This window comes from Herpailurus yagouaroundi, unplaced genomic scaffold, assembly GCF_014898765.1.
Source record: "Herpailurus yagouaroundi ecotype Mexico unplaced genomic scaffold, PumYag 77, whole genome shotgun sequence".
In the NCBI taxonomy this organism is placed as follows: domain Eukaryota; kingdom Metazoa; phylum Chordata; class Mammalia; order Carnivora; family Felidae; genus Herpailurus; species Herpailurus yagouaroundi.
In genome coordinates, this window is record NW_024412388.1 from 63,871,125 (window position 1) to 63,885,365 (window position 14,241).

The following is a 14,241-nucleotide window of genomic DNA, read 5'->3' on the forward strand; positions in this document are numbered from 1 at the left end:
CATATATATATATATAAAATCTTTATGCAGTATTGATATACACACTTACATAGTAGAAGATACATGTATTTCCTGTTGGTTCTGTTTCCTGAGAGAACAGTAATTATAGTATCCATTTCTGAGATATTATGTAACAGCTGAAAATAATGCTTTTACTAATATTTTGAATACCTGTCTTAGTTTGGGCTGCTATAGACAACAGAAATTTATTTTTCACGGTTCTGGAAAGTAGAATGTTGAGATCAGGGTTCTGTATGGTAGGGAGAACCTTTTTTCCAGGTTGTAGACTGTCAAGTTCTTATTGTGTCCTTGCATGGTAGAGAGGGCAAAAGAGCTCTCTGGGGTGACTTTTAAAACAGCACTGATCTTATTCATGAGGGCTCTACCCTCACAACCTAATCACCTCCCAAAGGCTCCACCTCCTAACACCATCACACTGGAAGTTATGATTTCAACATTTGAATTTGAGGGGGGACACAGATATTTAGTCCATAATAATATCCTTTACCAGTATAAATAACTTAGTAAAAATATAATTATTGCTGTTTACTTTTAAGGTGCTTAGAAGTAATTATTATTTTCTAAGCTACTATAATAGGTTGGTTTGATAAATAAATTTTGAAGATAAATGAAAAACATATTCCTTAGCTTCTAGTTTACTGGGTTTCTAAATATTTTCCTGTTGCTTTATAAATTAGGTTTGTTTTATGCCTCTTTTGATTTAGTAGTTGAGTTTTTTCATTTTTCTGTCATAAACCTCTTGAAACCCCTTTTACATGGTTGATGCCGTTTGCCAGCCAAATATTTTCTTTTTAATGTCTTAACATTTTATTTTTCCAGTAATCACATATGTATAGTTTTCCATGGGTAATATCTTAACATAACCAATTATTCATATCTCTAGTTTAGTAATTCAGGGCTGAAAACCATGTGCTGGTTGTAAGTCACTTGACCCATCTGCCTCAGTATCACTTAAATACTTCTGGCAAATAGAGTTTCCTGGGATTCCACATTACACCTACTGATTGAGAATTTGGGGGAGACAAGTACCAAGAATTTGCATCTTTAATAAGCTCCCCAAGGGGTTACTAAAGTTTGAGAATCATTGTCTTAAGCATTATTCTCAATCTTTTCTTTCTTTCCTATAAGTACCTAACTCAAACACAGTACAAATCTAAAAATGCAAAACCTTTGTAATTTTGAATACCTAAGACAAACCATTGATTCCACTTTCCAAAAAATAGTTATATGGAGGGAAGCTACTTTTAAAGTAAAGTTTTTTCAAAGTTGAGAGAAATGGTATGATTTTGTTTGTAGATTACTTTTCTAATAAATGATTACTTCACTTAACAGCTTTATTTCTGATAAACTTTGTCTTTTCAATATCTTCAGATATTTTTTTAGGATCTTATTTTTAGATTTGTTGTCTTTCCTGTATTGTAACATTCACAAAATGTGTAAACATAATAAACATGTTTCTTTCATTGAATATAAATTTGCAAAACATTTTGAAATGAATTGACCATTATTAGTTTCATCTCTGCATCTCTGCCAAGCTACTTGGTAAATCAAACTAATTTTTTTTTCTAGTTCATTTTGAAAATACTGATATTTGTTGTTACATATTCTAGGCATTTACACTGTTTGCTACACATTTCCTGGAACTATGTCATATAGAGGTCCTGTATCCTAATGTGGAAAACATGCATTTTGAAGTTCAGCATGTAAAGAACACCTCAAGAAATAAAGAAGCAATTTTGTATACCTACAAACTGTCTAGGGGACTCACAGAAGAAAAAAATTATGGTATTGCATATAGAAAGTATATATAATATCTATTTATTGAAACACTACATATTCTCATAATTCTCCCCTTTACTTAGCTGTCAATGTAAGCAACTTTTCCTGTCATTCTTTTGGGCACTTACATTCTCTCAGACTATATTTTCTATGTCAAGCTCACATTATATACATATCAAGCTTATATTTAAACTTGTATTAATCAGTACCTATGTAGAATTACAACACATGAAAGCCTCATTTTTCTATTCTTAGAAAAATGTAATGTAGCCTATATTTGCAAGTTATAAATGAATTGAAGATTGTGTATTTCTTACACACTTTTTCAGTAACATCTGTTTTCTTCAGATGCAGGGAACTTGATAATTAAATCTAAAGTCTTAAAAAAGAATGTATTATTACCAAACCATATGATATTTATAAACTTGATTAGATATTTTCTATCTAAAACATTATGTGACATGTGTAAAATCTCATGGATTCAGAAAATTTTCAATTGACCTATACATATAAAGTTTCTAAAATTGTTTTGTTTTGTTTTATTTTATTTTATTTTATTTTATTTTTCTTTTCTTTCTTTTCTTTTCTTTTCTTTTCTTTTCTTTTCTTTTCTTTTTTGAGAGAGAAAGTGCATGCATGTGATTGGGGGACAGGCAGAGAGATTGGGAAAGAGAATCTTAAGCAGCATGAGCACCCAACAGGAGCCCAATATGGGCTCATTCTCACAACTTTGAGATCATGATCTGACACAAAATCAGGAGTCTGATGCTTAACCGACAAAGCCATCCAGGCATCTCCCTAAAATTATTTTAGCTATGAATGTGATCCTTGTGAGGGGGGGTAAAAGGCATCTTTGTTTTGCTATTTGAAATGGGAAGCCACCTGCATAACTTAGTTTATATCAGATATTTTTACAGGCCTTAATTTCATCTATTAAAATGGAGATAATTATATATATAGGGCCTATGAAGATTAAAGGAATTATCAAATATGAACTGCTTAACATAATGCCCAGGAATTAGTAACTTCTCAGTAAATGTGTTAGTGTTGTTTCTATTGCCTCTTAAGTAGTATATTCAGTAAACTATTAGCACACAGTAAAAGGTTTATGTGGCACTTATACAATAAAATTAAGCTCAGGGAACAGGAGAATACTAGATTGTACTTTGAATTTACATGAAGACTAGTCATCTACAGTCATATCTTCTGAGAAATCTCTCTCTCTCTCTTAATGATCTGCTAAAAAGGTGAACATTCAGCTGTAGGGTTATCTCTGTGACTAGGATTATCTCTTATCCCCTGCAAAGCTCTATCCTTTGATCTTCTGTTAACCAACTGCATTTGTGGTTGGAATTCCAATGTTATTATTCAGTTTTTTAATTATCCCTTTTGTTTTCCCTATCATGTTTTCCTGGGTATCTCAGAAGTATGTTGAAAAACAAGTGAACCTCTACTTTGTCATATTTCCCAGACAACTAATTATATCCTAAAATTGGGAAATTGTCATTCAGAACTTTGGAAAACTCAGTTTTGAGAATTGTTAAGTAGTTCAGAAATGCCTACAGAATGGAAGGTTAAAGCTGTGAAGAAAAGATTATTACTGCTCAAAATAAACATAATACCCACAGTAACAATATTGAAATCCCATTGTACGTAATTTTAGGATTAAAAGCTGCAGAGGTGTCATCACTCCCACCATCAATTGTCTTGGATGCCAAAGAAATCACAACTCAAATTACCGGACAAATTTTGGTAAGAAACTTTTTAGCAATAAGAATTGGTTTTCAAATATTTAATAATTAATAACTAAAAAATTTAAAAAGTCTAATCCTAAGTAAGTTGAACCCTTTTTATTTCCCACAACTTTTTTGGTTTGGTGTATTTCAACCTTTCCCAGCAGACCAATTAATAAGATAGTAGACAAAAATTAAACAGGTCGGTCCCTATTATACTTATTGCTACACTAACTTTATGATGAGAAAATAAATCTGTATAAAATAAGTGTTAAAAATCACTATGCACCACACTTTCATATCTTCTTAAATAGTTTTTAATACTCTTTTATCTTTTAACTATATAAGCTGTATAACTCATCATGAAGCAGTTAGGTCTTTCTGATATAAGATATATGATAAAGGTGTTATTTTTTTCACATTTTTACAGCTGAAGTTCGCAGAGATTTTGCTAGGAAGCAATAGATTCAACACTGAACGTATACGTATTATTTAAAAATTTGGAAATCTTTTTTTTTTTTTAAGTCAAGTTGCTATATGCTTTAAGAATGCATTGTGTTCCATAAACTAAAAGCTAGGTACATTATGAAATTTTCTTCAGTAGTAACAGTTTCCTTTGTCTTCTTTCTTAACCTTTCAATTTTTATTGCATTCCTTCAGTGTCTTGAGCTCCTAGACTGTCTTTATGACCTTACTTGCCTAATCCCTCATTTGAATCCCTTCAGCAATTTTGACAGTGTTGTACTTCTGAAGACCTCTCATTACCTAGTTCCTCAGACTTCATCTTGCCAAATTCCAATTATGACAGGTCTTCTCCAGTTGCCTTATAGGCTTTGGCTTTCCTAATAATGATGCTCTAAATATATTCAAGACAAGCTAATTTTATCTACTGTAAATTCAGATATTCTACCTTTAGTTCAATATTGTACTGGATAGTTTTTACCCCTTTCTTTTATTGATCCCTGTAGAGTTTCTTTACCTTAACTCTTTGAAAACATTTCTACTCTTCCTAAACCCTCAATATCCTCATTGTGTACAGAAAATTTACCTGTGCTTTTTTTTTTTAAGTTTATTTATTTATTTTGAGAGAGAGAGCATGCAGGGGAGGGGCAGAGAGAGAGGGAGAGAGAGAATCCCAAGTAAGCTTACTGTTGGCAAGCTTTGCCAACAGTACGGAGCCAGATGCGGGGCTTGAACCCACGAACTTTGAGATCATGACCTGACCCAAAATCAAGAGTCAGATACTTAACCAACTGAGCCACCCAGACATCCCCCCCAACTTTTGTTTTTTTTTTAAGTTTATTTGACCTCCTATGCTTTTTGAGAGCTTTGAGGTTATCTTGATGAGACCTTGAACTTTTTCTCCTTAAAAACTCTGCTTTGGAATTTGTTTTTTACCTAGTTCTCTTCCTTTCTATCTTAGAGGAAGAGATTACCTTTCAACTTATTTGAAGTTAACTTTTCTACCTTCTTTCCATCTCCAGTAATATAACTTCATCAGTTTCCTTTCTTCTCTCTTTTTTTTTAAGATTTTATTTTTTACATAATATCTACACCCAATATGGGACTCCAACTCACAACCCCAAGATCAAGAGTTGCATGCTGTACTGACTGAACCCGTCAGGTGCCCCACTTAAAAAAAATTATTTTACTTTTTTAAAGTAATCTCTACATCCAATGTGGGGCTCGAGTTTACAACTCTGAGATTAAGAGTTATATGCTCGGGGCGCCTGGGTGGCGCAGTCGGTTAAGCGTCCGACTTCAGCCAGGTCACGATCTCGCGGTCTGGGAGTTCGAGCCCCGCGTCAGGCTCTGGGCTGATGGCTCAGAGACTGGAGCCTGTTTCTGATTCTGTGTCTCCCTCTCTCTCTGCCCCTCCCCCGTTCATACTCTGTCTCTCTCTGTCCCAAAAATAAATAAACGTTGAAAAAAAAAAAATTAAAAAAAAAAAAAAAAAAAAAGAGTTATATGCTCTACCAACTGAGCCAGCCAGGCACCCCTTGTTTCTTTTGTTTTCTTTGTATCCTTAGTGTTTGTTCACTGGCTTTTCTTTTTTCTTATGAATATGCTTAGGTTTTTTCCTAAGAAATCTTTCTCTTTTACCTTACTTCTCAAATGATATTTCTCTTCTTTGTACTGCCAACTTCTTAAGAGTAATAGCTACGTGCTTCTTCCATTTTCCACTTGCAAACTGGATCTTGTCATCATTCCACTGAAACTTTCTTTTAAATACCAACTGATGATAAATTCTTCCAACCTTTTTTTCACTTCTCATCTTCCCTGGTCTTTCTGTGGTATTTTACACTATCCTTCTTTCACTTTTCATAATTCTTCCCTGTCTTAGCCACTGGGGAACTGTCATCTCTTGGATATCTTCATTCTCCTACCTCTGGTTACCCCTTCTTTCCTTCCTATACCAGTGCTTTAAAAAAAATTTAATGTTTATTTATTTTTGAAAAAGAGACAGAGTGTGAGTGGGAGAAGGGCAGAGACAGAGGAAGACACAGAATCCAAAGCAATCTCCAGATTCTGAGCTGTCAGCACAGAGCCGGATGCAGGGTTCTAACCCAGGAACTGTGAGATCATGACCTGGGCCGAAGTCAGACGCTTAACTGACTGAGCTATCCAGGCGCCCCACCGGTGCTCTTATCATTCCACTTATTAAATGGAATTGTTCCTAAGATTTTGCCCTTCTTTCTTTGTTTAAAACTGTGTTCTTGGTGAGCTCATCTTTTCCTCAACTTCTGTTTTCACTTCTTTTTGACTTTGAATCTATATATTTTCTTATTTCTTCTTGAAATCTCAATTTATGTTTTCACTCTTTAATAGGACCATAATTAAATATATCATCTGAAAAATCTTCTCATCTCTTTACTTCCAAATCTCCCAGTGACCCATTAGGATCATCTATGAATCCTTAATCACCTCTCGGTAAGGACCGTGCAGTAGATTCTCTCTCTTTTCCAGTCTATCCTTCTTCTACCAGATTGACTCCTAAGCATAGCTTTTATCATGTTTCCCTGTTCAGAAGCTTTTGGTTGTTTCTTACCAAATAAAAGTCAAACTGCTTAGCCTAGTGTTAAAAGTCTTCTATGATTATTTCTCAAAATATATAGTCTTAGAATTACCTATGTCAGAGGGCACCTGGGTGGCTCAGTCAGTTAAGTTTCTGGCCCTTGATTTCAGTTCAGATGATGATCTTCCGGTTGTGTGATCAAGCCTCCTCCTATTGGACTCCACACTGGGGATGAAGCCTGCTGAAGATTCTCTCTCCTTCTTCCTTGCATGTGTGCAAGCTCCCACTCTCTCAAATAAATAAATAGATAGATAAATATCTAAAAAAAGAATTACCTTCATCAGAATCACCCACGGTGCTGGGAATCATCTTAGATTTTCAAGGATTTCCTGTGGCTTAGGAATTTACATTTTTAAGCAGTCTTCAAATGATTCTTCAACACACTAAAGTTTGTTAATTACTGCTTTGTGATCTCCCTTTTTTAACTTCCCCAACCCTACATAACATTTCTCAGTTTAACTATAGCATACATTTCTGCCACATTGAGTTACTTGTCATTCCATCATTCTGACCTGACTGTGTATCGGGATTTTTAACATGTCTGCTCTAGCTGTTTCCTCTATCCAGAATGCACTTCCTTCTACATTTTTCTATCAAGACTCTTTCCAAATATTCCATCCTATTTAAACTTTTCTTAACCTGAGCTGGAAATGAGTTCTCCTTCCTCTGAGAATTTTTGTATCTCTTTCATGAGACTTATCATAATTTCTTAAAGCAGTTGCTTATGAATATGTCTCTTTCACTATAATAATATGTCTCTTTCATTGAGCTTCTTGAGTTCCATTGTCATGTCAGGTAGACATTTTTGTATCCCCCATGACATTAACATGAGGTTTGGGACCTGGAATATAGAGGATAATAGATATTCAGTAACTGTTTGTTATTTAAATAGTAAACTGATAGTTGATCATTCAGTGTATCATATAGATGGGTGAATAAATGATACTTATTCTACCTCATGGAGTTCTATTCTATTAGAGTGAACGAAGAAAAATACCTTGAATTCCTTGCTATTGAAAAAGAGTTGGGGGATTTTATTTCTCTTAGTGAAGGGAAATTCACTGACTTGCCAATAACAGTTTAAGATTGAAAATGCTGATTCTTCTATCTAGCTCAGGAAACCAGGTGAATGAAGAATTTTCTAGCTGTACTCACAACCCTGAACTAGTTCTCAAAGACTGAATATCTAAAGGCTTTGTAAAGTACTAGAAGATTCCTGTTTTAAACATTGTTTCTTGAGTATTCTTAAGTATAGTTTAAGAATTAAGGCATAATTTCAAGCAGCTATTTATGGTGCTTATTTTCAACATGTAATTTACCCCTCAAGCAGTATTTTGTCTTAGGCTCTAGCAGTTTCCATATATGAAATCTCTTGAGGGACAGGCAATTTACTGATGACCCATTCTGTCCACCAGTTTATCTGCTGGGGAATTAAGATAGGAGATAGCAGAGTAGTACTCTTGGGTGACATTTAAAATGAATGCTGCATAGCAACGAGCAGTTATGTTGAGTGAGAAATTTGACCTATTTAGCAGAATTTTTTTCATTCAGAAGTGATTTTCAAAAATAAGAATCTGTCATAAAGTAGTAAATACTCATGAAAAAGTTAATTTTTTCAAAACAATATTTCTTTATTTTTTCTGGTATATTTTTTACTAGTTGGATGGAATTGACTTTTCCAAAGGAATTAGTTACCTTTGAGTTCTGTATTTCTATGAAGGAAAAGAGAAAATCGCCAGAATTTTAAAATAAAGTCATAGTAACCATATTTTAATTTTTATCTGTATTTTTTCAAAAACAGCAAAACCAAAGAAGTACCCCTGAGATGGAAAGACAGAGAGCTGTGTACCATCTAGCCACTAGACTTGTTCAAACTGCTCGAAACTCTCAATTGGATCCAGACAGTTTACGAACATATTTAAGTAATCTCAAAAAGAAGTATGAAACAGATTTTCTCAGGGCTGAACAATTTTCAGGAAAGACTGAAGAATAATAACAATTCACATCATGTAGTAATGTAATAATATATCTTAATATGAGGAAACTAGGATTCATTTTTCTCAAGAGCAAGAGAAAATATTTGCTAAATTTTATATTTTAATGGAAAATTACATTATATTAACCTTAGAATTATCATCTATGTATTCTGTGTAATAAAGTATTTGTTATAACTTAACATATTGGAACCATTTAAAGGACTGATTTTTATGTTAGAAGAACGTCAATGTGACATTTTTTTCTCATTTGTGAAAATTCATGTTGTTATGTCTTAACTGTATTTATACTTACAAGTTATGCTTTAAATGCTATTATAAATACCTTAGTTTAAAAAAAAACACTTTTTTCAGTCTGGAAACTTATGTGAGTTCTTTTATGCTCTCTTCTGAAGCAGTAAGACCCTATGGCTCAATAATTTCTTAATTAGTACCCCCCAAATTCCAACACTGGATGCTTCTGAAGTTTGTTAGGATAATATTGGGAATTTTAAAGTATTCTTTTTGACCGTTCTGAATAGGTCTAAAGGGTGAAAAGAAACAAACAGATATTTTGTAATGCAGAGAATGGTTTTGGAAGGAGTCACCATCACCCACCCTTTCAGTTTTCCAAATACCAGGCATTTGATTTTGTTTTCCAAGTTTTCATTTTTGGCCATCTTTTTTAGGTGAGTAACCAAAGCAGCATAAAGGTAATATTGGTTCATTTGCCTCAGGGAGCATTTTATAGAATATAAAATTTATAGAATATAATTTTATAGAATAAAATTTTATAGAATGTAAAAATTTATAGCATTTTTCCAGAGCATGTGGCTTACACCACTACTTCAGAGTTTACCAGATCATTCTTGTTTCCTAAATGGACAAAAGTAGACAGAAGACCAGCTGTTGTTCAGTAACTGTAAAGAGTAGGGCTGTTGTCTTTTCAAATACCTTATTTCTACAATTCCATCTCACTAGATGACTGATTTACATAATCCCATCCCAAAAGCCCAAGATAGGGAGATTATTCTTTTCTTAGACAATGAAGTATCTGGAATTCAGGGCATACATTCAATAAACTGCAGAATTCATAGTAATTTAGCCCAAAAAATATATTTACAGACTGGTTAGGGCCCTATTTTTTGTCAATGTGTGCATATTTTATACAATTTAATATTTTTGACTTTATTAAATTTTAAGCATTCTAAGTACATACTAGCAGCGAGATATTGAAAAAGTTATAATTTGGTTGGCATACATGCTTGTTTGAAATGTAATTGTAAATTAGTGTTAGTATTTAAATTTGATACATGTTAAACATACCATTAGACTACTTATATTACCTATTGTCATGTTTTAGAGAGTACCACAATATTTTAATTTGACCATTAACCATTGTTTTAATTCAGTCTTTGAAATGAATTCTATTTTATGCAGTCATTCCTAAAAGCAGTTAGATAATTTAGGCTTGCAGCAAATTTCTAAAAGGTACTGAGGATGACAAGGGCGTGGCACATGGTCTGAGAAGAAAAGGGAAGTAATAATAAAAGGCAGAAAGGGAGCAGGCAGTAGGATAAAAAACAGGCAAGCAGAGACAAGTACAGAGTATAAAATATGCAGAATATCATTTCCTTAAATGTATTAATTTCCCTTTAGATTTAACCCCAATATTAGATTCCACCAGACTTTTAAGAAATTTTTCATGATTTAGATCTTTTGCTAAAGAAACTGTAGCCAACTGATTAATCCCTTTTATTTTATTTTAGGTTTAGAACACTGAAATAAAAATAGGTTTATATCTTCTTAAAATTAAATTACTTTTTCTTCAGTCGTTTTGTGTGTAGCTGAGACATACAAAACAAATTAAATGAAGATATAATTATTATGTTATGGTACTATAGAATAGAAGTGAGTACTAGGGAGACCATCCATTCTTTAATTTTAAGGTCTATTTGCTTTTTTCTTCAGTAACTTTTCACTTTGCCTTTCTCTAAAATTATAGATCATTATCTCATAATCAAGCTTTTTAAGATAAATGTTCATAACGTTGTAGCAAACTCCTTTAATTTCTGCCTCAAAGCCATTCTTTTAGTCTGTCCTACCTTTCTCCTCACATAAAGCAGCCTCTTTCAAGTCTAGGGTTAAAGGATGTAGAGTAGAAGAAAATGGCAGCTTATCCTCATGCCTGGGGGTCATGCATTTATTTTTAAATTTACATACAGTAAAGTTAACTCTTTTTTGTATAAAGTTATATGAATTTTAGCATATTTATGGCTTCATGAAATCACTACCATGATCAGTTTCTTCATCAAATACTGAACAATTCCTTCACCTTCACATCATTCCCTTAGTATTGTCCTTTTGTTGTCAAATCCTTCCCTGACCCCTGACTTTAACCCAGCAATCACTGGAAATTAAGCATTCCATCCCAGTAGTTTTGTTTTTTCCTTAATGTCCAACAAATGGAATCCTATAGGATGGAACTTTTTGAGACTGGCTACTTTTGCCCAGCATAATGCATTTTAGAATTTGTCCATGTTGTTGTGCTCTTTTATTGCTGACTAGTATTTCATTATTTATATGTGCCATAGTTTTACCTGTACACTCATTGAAGGACAGTTGGGTTTCCAGTTTTTGGCAATTATGAATTAAACTGTTAAAAAACATTCATGTATAGATTCTTGTGTTAGTGTTGTTTTAATTTACATAGGTTAAATAGGAGTAGAATATGTGTTTAACTTTATAAGAGTTCCCCAAACTGATTTTTAAAGTGGCTGTTCCATTTTGCATTCCCATCAGCTAAGGATGAGAATGTCCCACATGTTCTGTAACACTTGGTTTTATCAGTTTTTTTTTTTAATTTTAGTCATTCCAATAGGTATGTAATTAGATACCTGAGTATCTAGGTGAGTAATATAGGTGAGTAATTAGATTTTAAAGCTATTCTGATAATTCTTTAGCAAGCAAAAACTAGTCTGACCTTTTTAACCAAATTAAATCACTATTTTATATGCTAGTGTTAAAAAAATATTCAAATGTTAATAGTGTGTATGTAGTATGAACTTCCTTTGTGCATATTTATGAGCTTAAAATATGCTCAATTATAATTAAATGTACTTTAGTTAAGTGTGTAAATTCAATCCTGTAATGCATTTGTACCTCATAGGAATGAAAATGGAAGGAAAGGAAAAACAAATGATCTGGTTATATTGCTACTTTGCTATTTCCATTCTATTCTTTAGAAGTTTAAATCACACAGTTGGTTAGCTATAGGATCAGAATGAATACTCTTTTCCTATAAATTGTCAAAATTTTGATAGTCCCCAGATTGCAAGTAGACAGTGAAAACAGCTACTAAGTGCCATAATCTACTAGAATGGATCCTAAAATACACAGTGATGAGGTGGGAAACAGATTTTAATTGTCAAGAACTATTAAGATATAACTGTGTATGGTAATGGATGGTAACTAGACTAACAGAATAACTCTGTCATATACCAGAAACTAATATAATGTTATATGTCAATTACACCTTGATTAAAAAGAAAAGAACTGTGAAGGGTCTGAGATTTTTACCTTACTTACAAAGTAGCAGTTAAGCTTCTGACAATTTTGTGTTTGCTGTCAGAAGACAAAAGATTTTTGGCTCAGAAACAAAAGACTTTATTCTAATGGCACATGATGCGGCATGAGCTTCATGTTTGTGTTGGTTCCAGGTATCCCCATCTTCTAAGACATGAAGTGGTCTGGTTAGATATGTACACAGGGGATTTATACTATGGCTGAGAAACTCCAAGCTAGGGAAACTCTTTTATAATGAGCTTCTAGCAAACCTGCTCAACCTTTTTTTTTCAGAGGAAGACATTACCTTTGTTATACTAGACACTGAGCAAACCTGCCTCTGTTCAGAGAGAGACGCTGTCTCTATCTTCCAAGGGTGTTTATTACACACACATCCGTAAAAAGGTAGTCAAGTATAAGGCAGCTAATACCTCTGCTCATAAGACAGGCAGAAACATGAGAGACCCATGGAGAATTGTCTCCCAGTTTTCTTCTGTGTGTTGCAGCAGTTTGACCACATAGTTATACAGAGAAAAGTCTAGTATCCTCCACACTCAAAAATAAATAAGCTAAAAAATATTGCAGAATACATTTATTTTTTAAAGTTAAATTTCTTTGTAACCAAAGAACATACAGATTTAATTAATATTTTCGTTCTGACATTATATTGGATAAAAATTATTCTTTGATTTCTTTATACCAAATTCCATATAGTTTGGGGGTGGGTGAAGTGGGTAAATGTAGTAAAAAGGTACAAATTTCCAAGTATAAAATAAATAAGTCCTGGGGATGTAATATATAGAATGGTGACTATGGTTAATAATTATTGCATATTTGAAAGTGGCTGAGAGTAGATCTTAAGTGTTCTCATCACAAGAAAAAAAATTGTAACTATGTATCATGATGAATGTTAACTAGACTTATTATGGTGACCATTTTGCGATATATCCATATATTGAATCATGTTATATACCTGAAAGTAATCTAATGTTATATGTCAATTATATCTCAATTAAAAATATACTACTGGTATAGTATTTAGAAGTATCACATACCAAACACCAAAGCTCAATATTGTTATTTGAGTCTAGTTATTTCTAAATATTACACATTTCTATCATCTTGTTCCTGACCCCCACCCTTTATTGGCTAATTCTTCACCTCGTATTTTTTGTGACAAAAAAGGAATCATAGCTTAATTTCCTTGACTATTCCCTACTACCAAGCACAATATTTTATTTGCAAAGGAATTTAATAAATACTTGTTGATAGGAATGCACAATATAAAATATTACCTAGCTTAGAAGATACTAAGCATAGAAGCTTCAGAATATTAATATGACCAAAATTTCCATAAATAACAAGAATGATTTTTTTTTTAATGTTTATTTATTTTAGACAGAGACAAAGCGCAAGCAGGGAAGGGGCAGAGAGAGAGGGAGACACAGAATCGGAAGCAGTCTCCAGGCTCTGAGCTGTCGGCGCTGAGCCCGACGTGGGGCTCAAACTCACGAACTGTGAGATCATGACCTGAGCTGAAGTCGGACGCTCAACCGACTGAGCCACCCAGGCACCCCACAAGAATGATTTTTAAGAACAGATTAAAAAGGTAAATCTAAAATATAACAAAAAACATATAATTTGTTCCACTATATAGAAAGGTAGAGCCATATATTGATTTAAAGTTGATTTATTTAGGGTGTCATGTGAAATTATATTTATAAAGAGTGTGAATGGGGGAAAAGGGAAGAGAAAAAAGGGGGGTGAGAGAAAGAGAGAGAGGGGGAGAGAATCCCAAGCAGGCTTCATGCCCTGTGCGGAGGCCAAATTGGGGCTCGATCCCATGTCTCTGGGATCCTAACCTGAGCCAAAATCATGAGTCAGATGCTCAACCGATTGAGCCACCCAGGCACCCCAAAATTCTATTTCCTTTTTTTTAAATGTCCATTTATTTTTGAGACAGAGAGTGCAAGCAGGGAGGGGCAAAGAGAGGGAAATAGAGGATCAGAAGCAGGCTCTGTGCTGACAGTAGACAGCCTGATGCAGGGCTCAAACTCATGAACTGTGAGATCATGACCTCAGCCAGAGTCGGGCG

The 14,241-nt window shown here is 33.6% G+C and overlaps 1 protein-coding gene across 2 annotated transcripts in view; it reads left to right on the forward strand.

The window, feature by feature from the left end:
• MSH4 (mutS homolog 4) overlaps positions 1-11,261 on the forward strand; it is a 90,779-nt gene extending 79,518 nt beyond the window's left edge. For both annotated transcript variants that reach the window (XM_040470669.1, XM_040470668.1), the window contains 3 exons: positions 1,632-1,806; positions 3,464-3,552; positions 8,411-11,261. In XM_040470669.1, the coding sequence (XP_040326603.1) occupies positions 1,632-1,806; positions 3,464-3,552; positions 8,411-8,602 (456 nt within the window). In that variant the 3' untranslated portion in view covers positions 8,603-11,261. The remainder of the gene's footprint in view (positions 1-1,631; positions 1,807-3,463; positions 3,553-8,410) is intronic.
• The last annotated feature ends 2,980 nt before the right edge of the window (positions 11,262-14,241 follow it).